The sequence below is a fragment of the Cololabis saira genome, chromosome 6, assembly GCF_033807715.1.
Source record: "Cololabis saira isolate AMF1-May2022 chromosome 6, fColSai1.1, whole genome shotgun sequence".
NCBI classification, from domain to species: Eukaryota; Metazoa; Chordata; class Actinopteri; order Beloniformes; family Belonidae; genus Cololabis; species Cololabis saira.
Window position 1 is genome coordinate 4018825 of NC_084592.1, and position 16035 is coordinate 4034859.

At 42.1% G+C, this 16035-nt stretch overlaps 1 protein-coding gene across 1 annotated transcript in view; it reads right to left on the bottom strand.

The window, feature by feature from the left end:
• Positions 1-16035, bottom strand: part of klf7b (Kruppel like factor 7b) — a 144625-nt gene that overhangs the window by 23159 nt on the left and 105431 nt on the right. The window contains exon 2 of the mRNA XM_061724336.1: positions 14209-14863. Within this exon, the coding sequence (XP_061580320.1) occupies positions 14209-14863 (655 nt within the window). The remainder of the gene's footprint in view (positions 1-14208; positions 14864-16035) is intronic.

A 16035-nucleotide genomic window follows, 5' to 3' on the forward strand; every position in this document is an offset into this window, starting at 1 on the left:
CAATTAGCTGTAAATGAAGTCTTTCAGCACTGCAGCGTGTTAATTCATAATCCCAAATTCACCCTGAAATGAATCCCGTTTTGTTCCCTCTATTACCCCCCCTCCCCAGCACACACACACACACACACACACACACACACACACACACACACACACACACACACACACACACACACATGCACACACACACACACACATGCACACACACACACACACACACACACACACACACACACACACACACACACACACACACACACACACACACACACACATGCACACACACACCCTGAGGTGCAGGGATCTGAAATGTAAATGAAGTTTCATCCTCCAGTTCACCAGATGGGAGAAGAGATGGTCTATTGTTCTCAGCCTGTAGTTATCTCTCCACGATAGAAAGCCTTCCAGCTGTGTGTGCATGTGTTTTTTATTCAACTTTTTTATTTCTAAGATGTGTGTGTGTGTGTGTGTGTGTGTGTGTGTGTGTGTGTGTGTGTGTGTGTGTGTGTGTGTGTGTGTGTGTGTGTGTGTGTGTGTGTGTGTGTGTGTGTGTGTGTGTGTGTGTGTGTGTGTACCATGAAGGACTAGCTTCAGACTACACTGCAAAAACTCAAAATCTTACCAGGAATATTTGTCTTATTTCTAGTTAAAATGTCTCATTTTTAGTCAAAAAATCTCATTACACTTAAAAAAAGAGTCATTAACAGAAAAATAACTTGTTATTTGACAATTTTCACCTGTTTCAAGTAAATTTTCACTTGAAATAAGTTGAAAAATCTGCCAGTGGGAAAAGATTTATCTTCTCATTACAAGCAAAAAAATCTTGTTCCACTGGCTGATTTTTCTACTTATTTTAAGTGAAAATCTACTTGAAACAGGTGAAAATTGTTGTTTTTTCCAGTGATGAGTCTTGTTTAAAGTGTAATTTTTACTAAAAATGAGACATTTTAACTAGAAATAAGACAAATATTCTCGTTAAAATTTTGAGTTTTTGCAGTGTAGCCCTGATGTCTAACTGTGCAAAATACAAGTATGTTAGTGTGTGTGTGTGTGTGTGTGTGTGTGTGTGTGTGTGTGTGTGTGCGTTGGGTCAGCAGGGAAAGCAGCAAATCTGGCCTTACACCAGATTCCCACAAGCAGAAACTAATAGCACAAGTAAAAAAGTAACAGCATGCATGCAGCTTATTTACAGCAGAGCTTCAAAAAACACGGCTTTGTGGCAAAGACTCAGCTTGGGCTCACATGCGACAATTAAATCTTTATTTATTTCAATTTCATTTCAAGCATTTAAACACCTGAAACACAAGGTTTTTGTGGTTTGAAAAACGGTCCGCACCTAAACGCAGACCCCTGCTGTGCACGAGTGTGAACGGGGGGGTGGTAACTATAATTGGAGTCTTAATGACTCTTAATGGGGAGTAATATAGCAGCTTACAGTCAGTTAGCCAGATGTCCCAGCAGCCCCTGCACTCCCATCACAGTTCACACCAATCCTCTTAAGAAGACAAATATGCACCAATTCACAGCTAAGTGGAACTAATGTGGACTCTGAAGCATTACAAAACACGGTGGAAACCCAAGTTATTTGCAATAGAAATGTTCAGTTTCACACGGGAGCCAGCTGTTCTCAGCTTTTTTAATTTTCAAATTAAAAAGACAGGATAAAAAATGAAAAAAGCCAACAAATGCTGGAGGTTCCTGCCCTGTGCATGCCCCCCCCTAAAACAAGCTTCCATGCGTGATGCAAAGAGGTGTCTTCAGGTGAAGGAGGCATTTGGTGCAAATCTTTTGTCTCATATAAACGGCATCTAACCACGGCACAGTAAGGATCATGAATTAATTATGAGCATTGTTATCTTTTGATTCATAAGGTAATCTGGTTGAGGTCATATAGAGAACAACCTACAAGAACTCCAAACTTTGCAAAACTCTGGCTGTATTTATCTTCCTTTATAGTAACGGAAGATTCCGCGTGACCCAGCTGAACAAATCATGAGGAGAATCAGTCCATAAATAAATTCACTAGAGTCATGTGGATACCTACAGAAGAGTATTAGGGCCAGGCAGGAGAAAAAATATTTGAGAGGGGAGGTTTTTTTTTATTGTGCACTTCGAGAAAAAAGTCGAAATGTCGAGATTAATGTTGAAATCCAATTTTGAGAAAAAAGTCGAAATGTCGAGAAAAAAGTCGAAATGTTGAGAAAAAAGGCAAAATTTTGACTTTATTCTTGAAATTCTATTTCAACATTATTCTCGACATTTCGACTTTTTTCTCGAAATTGTACATTTAACTGTTTTTTAACTAAATTAATAATCATTACATAATCAGTCCCTTACTGGCCTTTACAGGTACTGAAACTAAGAGCTAAACTACAAAAACTCAAAATCTTACCAGGAATATTTGTCTTATTTCTAGTTAAAATGTCTAATTTTTAGTCAAAATCTTCTCATTACAAGCAAAAAAATCTTGTTCCATTGGCAGATTTTTCCACTTATTTTAAAGGACCATGAGGCTCCTTTTAAGAAATGAGACTCTCTAGCGCCACCCTTCACCACGACGGCCGTTGGGGGTACTGCAGCCAACAGTGAAGCCGGCACGGGAGAACGGGGAGAACGCACATGCAACGTCATGTGACGTCACATCCGCAGGACAGCGCGGGAAATTCGGGACCGAATTGCAGCACATTTTGCAGCACACAGCCTGTTCAAGGCAAAGGAGAGATACACTAGAGGGCTCATTGTTTTGGGTTTGGAACGCTTCATCTGACATTATTACTAGAAAACTTAAAATGTATACAGATTTTTTTCATAAATCTTGCCACAATCCGGCCTCAAGCTCCTTTAAGTGAAAATATACTTGAAACAGGTGAAAATTGTTGTTTTTTCCAGAGATGAGTCTTGTTTTGTGTAATGAGATTTTTTTTACTAAAAATTAGACATTTTAACTAGAAATAAGACAAATATTCTTGTTAAGATTTGGAGTTTTTGCAGTGTAATGCTGATTTTTAAGACATGTGTTCCAGTTTAACCATCTTGAATTTTGATATGCACAGAATAAAAAAAATACTACACTTTTTTCATTTGAAGATAGATGTAAAATGTGCTGCTGGGTTCAACCTGACCTCCTCACACCGTCAGGAGGATGAAACTGCTTGTAGATTTGGAGCTGTCTCTTTACATCGTCCTAACTCCACACTTGAATCATCATGTCAGAATAAGCCAACCAGAAAAAACGACACCTTCACATGAGCCGAGGTGCAAAGCAACTCTGACAGCAAGGTGATGCAACGACCAGTAAAAGGTGATGTGCAGCAGGAACATCGGACTATAAATGATGCCTTCTTCCCTTCTAGTTCCCCAAAATGTGACTGTTTATTCCATCAGAGTCGTGGCTCATCCACAGACTCCTTCACATGACGGGTGCTGCTCCCAGACTAAAGACATTCCTCATTATGAGCTGCATTCTGCAGGATTTGCCTTTTCAAACTCTGCAGTCAGTACCCAAGTTCCACAACAGGAGGAACTGCTGCCTCATGGACTACGTTTGCATGCAGTCAAAATTCGGGTTATTGCTAATATTCCGGTTACTGAAACGTTCTGAATATTCCGTTTACATGGTAATTAATCATTAGGGATATCTGGATCAAACCAGCGACGCACGGAGAACGTCATGACGCAATTCCCGTCATTTCCGCTTCTTCTTCCTGTATCCAAATTCAAAACAAATGCTGCTTCGCACAACTTTTCGCTCACCTTCTTGTAAATCTGGCTATCCCGGTACTCATATTCGGGTTTTTAAAAACCGGAATATGAGCAAATTCCGGTTATTCAAAGGGGTTATTGGTGTTTACATGGCCGTGCAAATTCGGGTTATTGCAAATATTCGGGGTTTAAAAGGGTTATTGATGCATGTAAACGCAGTCAATATTCCGGTTACTGAAACATTGGGAATAATGTGTTTCCATGCGTGAGGAAACAGTATACCTTTTTGTAAATGTCACTATCCCGGTACTTTCTGCCATCTACAAATGCCAAAATCTTCATATGTTCATTTATGAAGTGATTAGTCTCCTCCTGGTCTTGTGTTTCTCCGTGTTTATAAGAACTTCCTGGACTCAAAAGACCAGGATTCCTTGCGAAAAGAACATGAGCAGCAAACAAGTTCATGTTCCTTTTGATGGGGATATCTCGTTAGGCGTTTACATGACCCAATATTCAGTTAGAAAAGGAGTAACCCAGGGGTCATATTCGGGTTTTTAAATTCAAAGGGGTTATTGTTTTTTTACATGGCCGTGTACAACTGGGTTATTGACTGCATGGAAACGTAGTCACAGTGCACTTCATCACACACGAGGCAAATAAATGGACTGTGGCTTTCAGATTTTCAGATCTGTTTGTCTAACTAACAATGACTTCGTGGGAGAATTGCATGTTTGTGGAACAGAAAGCGTCGTCCTCCTCAGCCCTGCTTTAACCTCTACAGGGTTGAGGTGCACACTGAAAGAACCCATGGAGGAATCTGACAAAGAATTTCATAAAGCTTTGTGTCCATGAGGCAATTTTGACACGACCTTTAAATAAAAGGTTACAGATGTGAAAAACATTTGATCTATGTCATAATGGATACCATTCAGCTCAACCTTGGGGAAGTAAACAGTTTTCTTGGTATTTCAGGGTGCCAATTAAACGTGAACTAAAATGAACTTATCAGTTCCTACCACAACGCATTTTTTCTTATATAAACAATGATAGTTAAAGAAATCAATAAAACAACAAACATAAACTTCAATCAACTATTATAATTTAATTGTTGAAAGTTTTGGCAAATCTGTTGGTAAAAGTGTAGAATGACATTTTCAGTCCTGTTTTCTTAAATGTGGATTTGTTATCTAAGAACAAGCTGTTTATTTCTACACAAGACGAATCATTCTTGTCGTAGTGCAACATGTTTCTGCTACGGTCCTGAAGCTAGAACACACTAACAGCTGTTTCCGTTACTGGAAGGAGACGGAGGCATTTAACGTTAAACTGTTAAAGTCATTACCACATTATTTACATTATCTGCAACATTTCCCTGCCAGTGGATACACAGAACTTTATTATTCCATTTTAGTTTTCCTACTTCTTCTTCTCTCTTTCCAACCAACCACATATCCTTTTTCACTACATCCTAAAATTAGCTCTGGTCTTGTCTAGGGGTGGGTAAAAATATCAAAAAAATCGATGCATCGCAATTATCCCCACCCTAATTCAATATGGATTAAGCAAAGCCTCTGAATGGATTCACCTCCTGGCCAGTGGGGGGCGCTGTGCGCAACATTTTCCTATGATTTGCGTTTTGTGGACGGTGGCTGAAAGAGACCAAACAACGACGATGGCAAGCGGAAAATCTTTCGTTTGGACTCATTTTGAATTCCCATTTAAAGAAGGAACACGAGAAATGGACAAAAGTAGGGTCAATGTCCAAGAGGAAAGACATTTTATCTAAGTTTACATGCACTTTACTTTTCATGTTGACACAGAACTGTCATATAGTTTTTTTTTATTTTCACTTTTGTACTACAGTACAAATGCACAAGTGAGTCATATATGCAGTTTAATTGCGCGGTTCATTTCTATGTGAAGTAACATGTCACGTGTTATAGGCAAATTGCCAACAGGTATTTGTGTATTTCTACAACTTACTGAATCGATATCGAAGCATTTAAAACAATATCGAATCAAATCGATATCGTATCGAATCGAAACCTAAAGAATCGTAATTGAATGGAATGGTGAGGTTCTTAACAATACCCAGCCCTAGTCTTCTCCTTCTGGCAGCTCCATCTATAGCATCTTTACTATGAATGTATTCACTGTCTGTCCTCCAAACCATTTCAGCAGTGTTTAAAGTGCTGTATGTCCAAGACTTTCAACCATGGATGTTTTTCACAGATAACTGTAGACACTCTTCTTCACACACCCCCCCCCGACCACCACCACCATTGTTCTGCCCATTTGAGCCCCAGTATTTAAAATCCTGAACCTTTTCACCTCTTAAGGCTGAATTATGGTTCGACATTAAATCACCTACGACGTAGGGTACGCGGCTACGCGGGCGTCTCTCCGTAGCCTACGCCGTAGTCTGACGTGCACCTCCCAAACAATGTAACTACGCGTCGAGGAGACGCAGACCCAACGCAGACCGAGAGGGCTTTGATTGGTTTGCTTGGTAGCAACACATTTGTGAAGCAGTAGTGAACTTTCAGCCCTCTTTTCTTATTTCGTATCTCTCTTATTTTGGGGTTGTTTTGGTTTTTTGCACAATAGTTGTCCTTATCTCTTTGATTCTCTGTGACCGGAAAAGCCGGAAGTTAAACAAAGTATCAACTAGTGCTCTGGGGGGGAACTGCACCGTGGCGAACTGGAGTGACGGAGAAGTCTGAAGGTTCACGACGGCGTCACAGCAACGGCGTAGGTTCTCCGTTGGTTTAACGCAGAACCTTAAATCAGGCTTTATCCTTGCATCCTCCCCTTTCCTGCTCCCTCCCTTTAATTGAAGCAAATGATTCTGTCTTCTTGCAACTGCCCTTCATTCCTATTTTTAAAATAGTAAAGCAGGGAGAAATAAAGACATTTGCAGTCAGCACAATGCTTTTACTGGTTAGTTATTTTAGTGTGAAAATAAAAAAAAAAATCAGGCTGCTCATATTTGCCCATGAAGGCACTCTATGCAGGTCTGGTTTTGAAAGGGGTACAGGAGCCTCTGCTATAGCTCAGGTGCAGCTGTATAAAATGTGGGTGTCAGTGATTCTGCAGCAGATTACTTTAAGCTCTCTAAAGAGCCCCCGACCAAAATCATCCATGTTCAGCAGCAGTATCCGCAAGCGTGAGTCTTCCTGCTCACTTTACATAGTCCTTTTCACTCAGGACTTATTATGGGACCATATTTTCAACATTCAATAGCAAACCACTTGGCAACTCATCCTCTTGCAGAAAAGTGTGGTTCTCCACACGCATGTGTGTGTGATCTGCGGTGAGAGTGGGGGCCGCAGGTGCCAGACAGGCGGTCGTTTCACACCCGTCTTTCTGTAATTGGCCAGAGCTCTCCCCTTCTTCCTTTTATAAGGATCCCTCTCAAGCAGCACATACACACCCCTCCGTAAGACGTGCACACACACTGTTGGAGGAGTGAAGCAAGGCCAGCTTGGGCCCGGCGCCACAGCAACCATGACGCCAGCCAATTATAGCACGGCAAGGAAAGGATGCATGATAAAGTCACCTAGCAACTGAGAGAGAGAGAGGAGGAGGGGGAGGGTATGAGGGGTGGGGTGGGGAGACAGACAGAGAGAGAGCGAGAGAGAGATTAACAGGCATGGACAATCCACCAACCACCAACCAATTATAAAGAGTGTGATGCAGTTGCTTGGCAACCCAAACTAAATGAGCAAATGGCAGAGAGGAGGAGAAGGAGGGAGAGAGAGAGAGTGGGTGTGTGCGGAGGTTCAGGTGTGAGGGGAGGTCAGCTGGATGTTACCCCTAAACCACATGAGGCTGTGGTGTTACCTGCTGAGGGTGGGGGCAGGGCGGGTTACGGCTCAGGGCTTGGAAAGTCAGATGCCAACTGAGAATTAATATCTGAGAACTAGCTGTCCTGCAAACCAGACGTGATTTATTTTTCTAACATCTCTGAAATCTTATACAGATTTCTTGAGAGCTGAGTTTGAATGCGGCAGTGATGCAAACATCCTGGGACCTGTATGCTACCATAGTCTGCTGGGCATGTTTTCATCTTCAGCCTGTACAGCTGTAAACGACGACCCTCTTCCAGCAAAACCGGGATGCTGGCTCTTTGACGAATAAAGCTCTAATCTAATGTAATCTAATAAAGCAGCTAAAAGTGTCATGTTGGAGTTTCTACTGGGCTTTGTTTTTATTTTCTTGTACTTTTTCTCGGATCTCCTGTTTTGTTCTGATTTTATTTTGGAAGTCTGCTCCCCTGATCGTGTGTACCTGTCAATATACAATATTTCCTCTACTCTTTCCTGTCTCCCCATCACGCCCATTTCGTTTTGCTCCAGGTTTTGATCTGGAGCTAACCCTAACCCTAACCTAACCATAACCCTAACACTGACTAACCCCTTAACCTAACCCCAACCCTAACCCCTTAACCTAACCCTTAACCCTTAACCTAACCCTGACCTCTTAAACTAACTCTGACTAACCCCTTACCATAACCCTAACCACTAAACCTAACACTGACTAACCCCTTAACCTAACCCTAACCCCTTAACCTAACCCTAACCCCCTTAAACTAACCCTGACTAACCCTTTACCCTAACCCTAACCTAACCCTAACCCCTAAACCTAACACTGACTAACCCCTTAACCCCTTTTCAGCTCAGACTCTCGAGGTGAACACATCCTGGAGGAGCTTGACAGAGCTATTCGAGCTAGCGAGCCTGCAGTTTTTTGGTGTGCTTGGCCTGATGAAGAGCCTGCTTGGCTCGAAACGTTGCCATTTGTTTTTAGCACACCATAGTTCATTTACATATTTTTTTCATTTATTCAATTCATTATATTTTTTTCATTTATTCAATTCACTTAGTTTATTATTTCTTTTATTGATTTACATATAGAAACAACAACAACAGAAACAGCAAAAAACAAAGTAACACAATGGAGTATGGGTGGCACGTGGTGCGCTACGGCAGACACCGCTAGCATGTCCGTGTGCCTCCGGGGGACTTGGGTTACGGAAGGGCAGGGGGGATGGCCCGTGCACGCCCCTTCTCCGGCTGGAGAAGGGATCAGTCCTCTAATCCTAACCTAACCCTAACCCCTAAACCTAAAACTCACTAACCCCTCAACCTAACTCTAACCCCTTAACCTAACCTTAACCCCCTAACCTAACCCTAACCCCTTAACCTAAAACTCACTAACCCCTTAACCTAACTCTAACCCCTTAACCTAACCCTAACCTAACCCTGACTAACCCCTTAACCTAACCCTAACCCTAACCTAAACCTAACCCTAGTTCTCCTGTTGCTCCTCCTTTTGCTTCTTTAATCTTTAGTGATGTTGAACCTTTTTAGGAATACTTACTTGTGGCAGGGTTTTTTCTTTTTCTATAAATTAAGGGTTTTGCCAGTAACTTCGGCCCCCGGATCTCCTGCAGCATTTGTGTTCTCCCCTCATTTCCCTTGTACCTATAAACAAGGACTCCATTTGAGTTGTTTCCAGCTATGAACAAGACACTTTAGGATATCAAAATGATTCCTACAAAATCAAAAAGATATATCCACTATTATTAATCAAGAGGTGTTCATTGATGTCTTGTGTTGCCAAAGGCAAAGGCTCACCATTGTTAGTGAAGATGATTGATTGAAGCATGTCTATGACAACATAAAAAAACCCATCTGTTTGGCAGCATTCATCGGACTGACCACAGCACACTGCAATGAGAGAGTCCAAACGGCTCGAAACAGATCAGACAGAGGATCATACAATACCTCGGCACAAGAAAGGAACATCTCTTGGTGCAGCTGTGGTTTGGAAGATGCCTCAGCTGCAATATGAAACTGGTTTGAATGATCAGGGACAACGCAGGACCAAGGACCCATTAGTGCTGGGCGGTATACCGGTTCATACCGAATACCGGTGTTTATTTTTCTTATGATATGAATTTTTCATATACCGTAATACCGGTGAGTAGCGTACACAACGTTGGGAGCGCCGCGCAGCGCGGCGGAACGTAGCGCCGCTGGACACTGTTTGTGAGGGGACTGTTTAGCGAGTGAGCAGTGAGCAGAGCCGGCAGGGAAAAGTCAACAGTGCCGCGTGTCCGCGTGTAACCTAAATCTACCATGGCCCCAGCGTTAGGGCTCGGCCAAGTGAGGCTTTATAAATATATTAGCAAGATTTAAAAGAAAGTGAGCGAAAAGTTGCGCGAAGCAGAATTCGTTTTGAATTTGGATACAGGAAGGAGAAGTGGAAATTACTGTAATTGCGTCATGATGTTCTCCTCGCGCCGCTGGTTTGATCTGGTTTTATTCAGCAGTGAAACATCTGCTACAACAATAGGATTTTCTCCAAACTCCACTGACGTTTGCAGCGGACCGCATGGACAAACAGAAAGCCCTCTGCCGGACATTTCTATGGACGGTTGACACGAATGTATGTTGGCAGTTATCAGATATTAGTTTGGTTGAGTAAAGATAAGGTATTTAACCACCGGACAAAAGAGTGACAGTTGTAAGGTATAGTAATAGCAGTATCATGACTGGGATGATTTTGCTGAAGGTAAAACGGATTGTACAAAGTGAATGAAATAGTGAAGAAGGACAATAATGTGAGAATCCATCTGTCCCCTAGAAAGTTGAAATGTATGTTTGCCTCCGGCAGGAGGGTCCCCCCTTATGATCCAGGTCCTGGTCCAGGTTTCTACCCCCCCTTATGATCCAGGTCCTGGTCCAGGTTTCTCCTTATGATCCAGGTCCTGGTCCAGGTTTCTACCCCCTTATGATCCAGGTCCTGGTCCAGGTTTCTACCCCCTTATGATCCAGGTCCTGGTCCAGGTTTCTTCCTCCTAAAGGGGAGTTTTTCTTGCCACTGTTTGGCTTAAGGTTTTTCTCCCACTAGGGGAGTTTTTACCTGCCATTGTTTATGTAATAATTGCTCGGGGGTTTATGTTCATGTTCTGGGTCTCTGGAAAGATCCTAGAGACAACTTCTGTTGTAATAGATGCTATATAAATAAAATTGAAAATTGAATCTTACAAGACTTTGTGGATGGCTATCAGATGCATTTGGTCATGGTAACCCCCCCCCACCCCCTCATAGTTTGCAGTTTCTGAATTTGACTATACCAATCCCCAGCTTATCATGTAGTAATGGACTTATATCATCATTTTGCATGAGCTATAACATGCCACTCAGTGTATCTATGATCTGCAAAGAAAGGCACAGTATTCCCACGGATTTTTTGTGGGCCAATATTTCTCTTTGATTCCACTAACCTGGGTGCCAACTATCTGGCTAAGCACATCATTTTGGACAGCAACTCAAAGAAGGATACAATTATTAGCTATCCAATACTTTTAAAGAGCCAACTGAAAAAAGCTGAGAGAATAAATACAAAAAAATCACTGGCTCTGCCTCAGACAAGGTCTGACTGGATACTGCAGAGATTTACTGAATTCATTTTCACATCTTTGAATGTTACAAATCATCCCTAATTGAACATGCTCATGTTATAAAATCTTCACATCACATCTGCATCTCAGCAAAATAGTTTTGAACATGAAGACTGGAATATGATTAAGCAGAAGTGCAGCACATGCACGGACGGCGCCGAGCCTGACACACATCAGTGTAATGATGTTTCTAATGGCCTCTGGTGAGTGCTGTGTTACAGTAAGTGTACTGACGCTGCGCAGGCTTTTCTGAAGCTGCTCCTCCCTGTAGTCTCTGCAACGTTAATCCCTGCCTACATGTATGTTCAATGATTTATGGTCATAATAACCCAAAAAGAGGATTAAGCTAATTAAACCACAGCGCAGTGCTTGTAATGAACACATCGAGAGGGAATTCACCACCCCCACATTTATACCACACACATGCTCGCACACACAAAGCCAGAAAGCTGGAGCATCTTCAGGGTGTTTTTTTTTTTTTTCTTTCAGTGAATGATTCTAGCAGTGAAAGTGAATCGTTGGTTAGCATGACTCGACTGCCGAATCATCAAAAGATTAAAGATACTGCAGCTGGCGGTCATGGTTCCAGACGACTAGCTGCTCCATTCTGGATTATCTATAATAAAGCCACAGAAGTGGAGGCTCCTCCAGTGATGCCACGTGCAGCCCTGGAGTGTAAAGTCACACTCACGGGCGTGCAGTGGTTACAGGGATAACATAAGCCTGTAACACGCTGGATTAATGATGCGAAGGTTGCCAGTATTAAAACAGTGGTTGTCTTCAGGCCATGCTGGGACCCTGCAGACCGCTAACACTGGATCGTGACAACTGGAGGACATGAGCTGATATGGATACTGCAAATTGATGGTGTAATTAAAGATAAAGTTGAATAATGCTGGCTTCAGGAGGTACAAGTGGGCACAAGGCTCATGATACAGATAAGAGAAGGATTCAGGCCAATGCTCTTCAAATCAGCAGGTATTCTGACTTCAAAACAGATTAGTGGAAATCTAAGAATTGACAAATCCCTAGTTCCTGTCTCTTTAAAAGAAGCCGACAACTGTAATCCCAGTAACATACATTACAGGCCATGATATTTCCATACATAGGTGTAGATTTGTGTTTATTCCGAGGTATCCTTTTTGTGATTTTGCATACCTACGAATGTGTCCTTTAAATGTGCCCTTAGATACTACAGAGTAGCAATACTGCCCAACAAACACACACTTCCTTTAACAATTTTAATCAGTCAATCAGTGTCTGCCAAAAATAAGGCAGCAATAACCAGGTCGTCATACTCACAGACCCGTCTTTTAGTGTGACAACTGCTTAGAAAATGCTATATAAACGTTTCCTTATCAAGCCAATTAATCATCATCAGTCAGGTTCCTTGCTCGTGTTCCTTCACCACATCCTGCACTGGAGAACTCTAACAGCTTCCTCCCCTGCTCTCATTAGCCCGGTGTGAGCTCCGGTTCAGGGTCGCTGAGAAGCCAGCGGTAGAAAGGAGCTAAAGCTGCAGGTCGGACCCAGTTGCACTTTACGGAACTAAAAGTCATTTACTAGAAGTCCATCAATCATCAGGTAATTACTGAGGCGATGCTGTTTGGCCCCGAGCTGGTATCAAGACCGGGATAAATAATTGTGGAACATCATCTGATAGACAAGTTCTTGAAAGAAATGATTTTTTGACCAAGTTCTGTAGCAGGTCCACAAATCAAAGTACCTTTTTTATTATATGTACATGACACAACATCTGTTGTAAATCATATAATCACAACTCATCTGTCCGTGATATATAAGCCATTCATTCATATCTGAACTGCACCTTGTAGCAATAGCTATTTATTAACCTGCACTGTGTACATACATATTTATATATATATGTGTGTATATATGCGTATATGCTGTACATTGTGTTTATTTCACTGCATAAGCACTTCCGGTTAGATGCTGATGAGGCATTGTGACACCGTGGCTGACCTGAAACTCCAGCTTCCTACCCCCTGCAGGGGCCACACCTTGGAACTAGCTTCAACAAAGACTTGAAACCACGGGAATGCCATATGACGAAGTTCCTGACTTACTGATATTTTAATACCAACTCATTTGGCCACAGACTTGAACCACGAGAACACCCTATGGGGTAATTTACAACTTAGTGACAGTCATGCCAAATGCCCGATAACGGCATTTGTCCACAGATCACATCCGACTGTAAATTGCTTTTGTCTCTCACTTGGCTCGTTTATTCCTGCCTTTTGTGCTTTGAACTTACTGTATAAAAAGTCATGGTTCCAACCACTCTGGGTCAGCACACCAACCCAGACACGCTCTGCGTAGGTCTGCTCACCGCCGGCTACTGAATAAAACTCACTACACCACAGCAAACTTCTGAACTGGATTTTATATTATTCTTCAACAATGCTAACTGCATTTCGTTGCCCTGTACTTTGACATGTGCAATGACAATACAGTTGAATCTAATCTGAATCTAATGTACGTTGGTTGACGCTGGGTCATTGCTTAGCCCTGATGAGAGATTCAGGTTTTGGCACATATCTGAGTTACTATTAGGACATAAAGTTCTGCAGACATCAACACTTATCCTGCTAATATTCTGTCAGGCCTGCACTTCACTTCTTGTTTTTGCCTCGAGCAGTAAACAGGGATTCTCAATGTGTTTCTCTGATGCATTGAAAAATGCACAAAAGCAATTTGACTCAACTTAGGGCATAAATGTGAGGAGCGTTACTAGCAAATTGGTGTTTAATTGCAAAATAGGGACATATTTCAAAGTCTTTTCGGTTCCTTGCATGTTCACATATGGTTAACAAACACTTCATTTGGTAAAATTTAAAAATAAGGACAGGGATTCATGTTCCAATCTGCATAGATTTAGTTAAAAAGAGCTTAAGGTAGAGAGAGGAAACAAGAAGTCTGCTAGTCTGTGATGTAAAAAAAAAGTGCTGAATTATTCAAAACATCAGCATTCTATTCTCAGTAACTATTAGAGAGGGAGATTAGTCTTTTACCTGTGTGGGTCCTCTGATGTGCCTTGAGGTGGGAACTCTTGGTGTAAACCTTCCTGCAGCCATTAAACTGGCACCGGTGGACTCTCTTCTTGTTCTCGGGTAGATCTGCTCCCAGGTTTCCTGCAGCTCCCTGCTCGCTGTCGCTGAGGGCTCGTCCTCGGCTCGGCGGGGACGGTAACGCTCGCGCCGCCACCAGTTTAGCCGCTCCTAATCCCACCTTCTTGGCCACCAGTTTGAGCGTTAACGTGCCGTCTGCCGTCGCAGTGAGCGTCTGTGTGGGCTTGACGAGGTGGCGGCCGAGCTCCGGTGAGGACGGAGGTGTTAAGGACGTGACGGCGGCGCTGAGCTGCGCGGCGCTGACTCCTCCGCCGGGGGCCTGATCCTTGACCGCGAGGGCTTCGCTCCCCGCTACCGCTTGGCTCTTGCCGGGGTTGGAGACCTGCAGGAGTTTGGCCTGGACCTTGGGGAGCGTTAGGAGTAGGGGAGGAGGGCTGGGCTGGTCGGGCAGGCTGGGGAGGATGGGGTCCATCAGGTCCTCGTCGCTGTCGCCGCCCTGCATGAAGGCCGGCGTTAAGAGACAGTCCAGCTCCTCGTCAAAGAGCTCCGAGAGGCGTTTGGGCTCCGTCTGAAGATACCGCTCCAACTCTAGACATGTCTGCAAGAGAAGGGCAGACCCAGTTAGAACACAAACCTTTACCTCTCATATACTGTAGGCATGTGAATGCCTTCATGTGCAATTACTGTTTTTACCGTGCAATACTTTTCCCGGACTATCTGTGCAACATTCCACCACATGTGTAACTATATGTTATTATCTGTAGATAGGATCTCAGGTCTTGATTTCACTATTCAAATGCACCTTAACCTTTTTTTATATTTTTATATTATTTATATTTCTTATATTCTTATATGTTTTATTGTTTGCACTGTCTTGCACTGGAGAGGCGATGCTGCTTTCAATCTCACTGTACCCATGTATATTTACAATAAAGTATTCTATTCTATTCTATTCTAAAAAAATAGATTTTCCGATTCTAAATCGATTCTCATATTAATTCCTAAAAATGGATTTGTATGTCTAAAGATCGATTTTTCATTTTTTTTTTCATCATTACATTACAACTTTTGGTGTTTTTTTGTTTATGCCCAAAAAAAGGAATGTTTTGTTGGACACAAGAATAACTGGTGCCATGTTTTTGCCTTTAAATATGTTTAAAGGTATGAAAACATTAAAGTGTTAGGTCATAATTGCATAAATTGTCTATACCTCATTACTTTATATACTGTTTTGTGGTTACATTTGCATAAAATGCTAAAAACCAAATTCTCAAAAATTAAAAACCGAAATAGACTGAAAATGGAAAATATTTAAATGGAATGTGGGAAAAGTTTGCTGCCCTGGATCTGTTTGATAATTCTGCCACACCATGTTTCCTAAAGCAGTTCTATCAGCATTCTGGGAGCTGATTGGTCCTTACAGCATCATTAGCTGCCAATACTTGCTGTTGAATCTCAATATAATACTAGTATTCATATGTTGCAGAACTACAGTCATATAATTCATGCAACAGCTCAAAAAACTGTTTTAATAACACTAACCCGAATCAATATCGGAATCGAATCGGATCGAATCAAATCTTGATAATCAATTCTGAATCTTAAGAATCGTAATCGAATCGATTCTTGACATTTGAATGGATCCCCAGCCTTGCATTCATAGCTAAATGCAGCGTGAAGACTTAAGTGTAGTACATGAGAGACTAACAAACGTTGTTGCATAATTGAGTTGGTAAATTCTCCTTCTAGTGACACTAGATGTCACCTCCA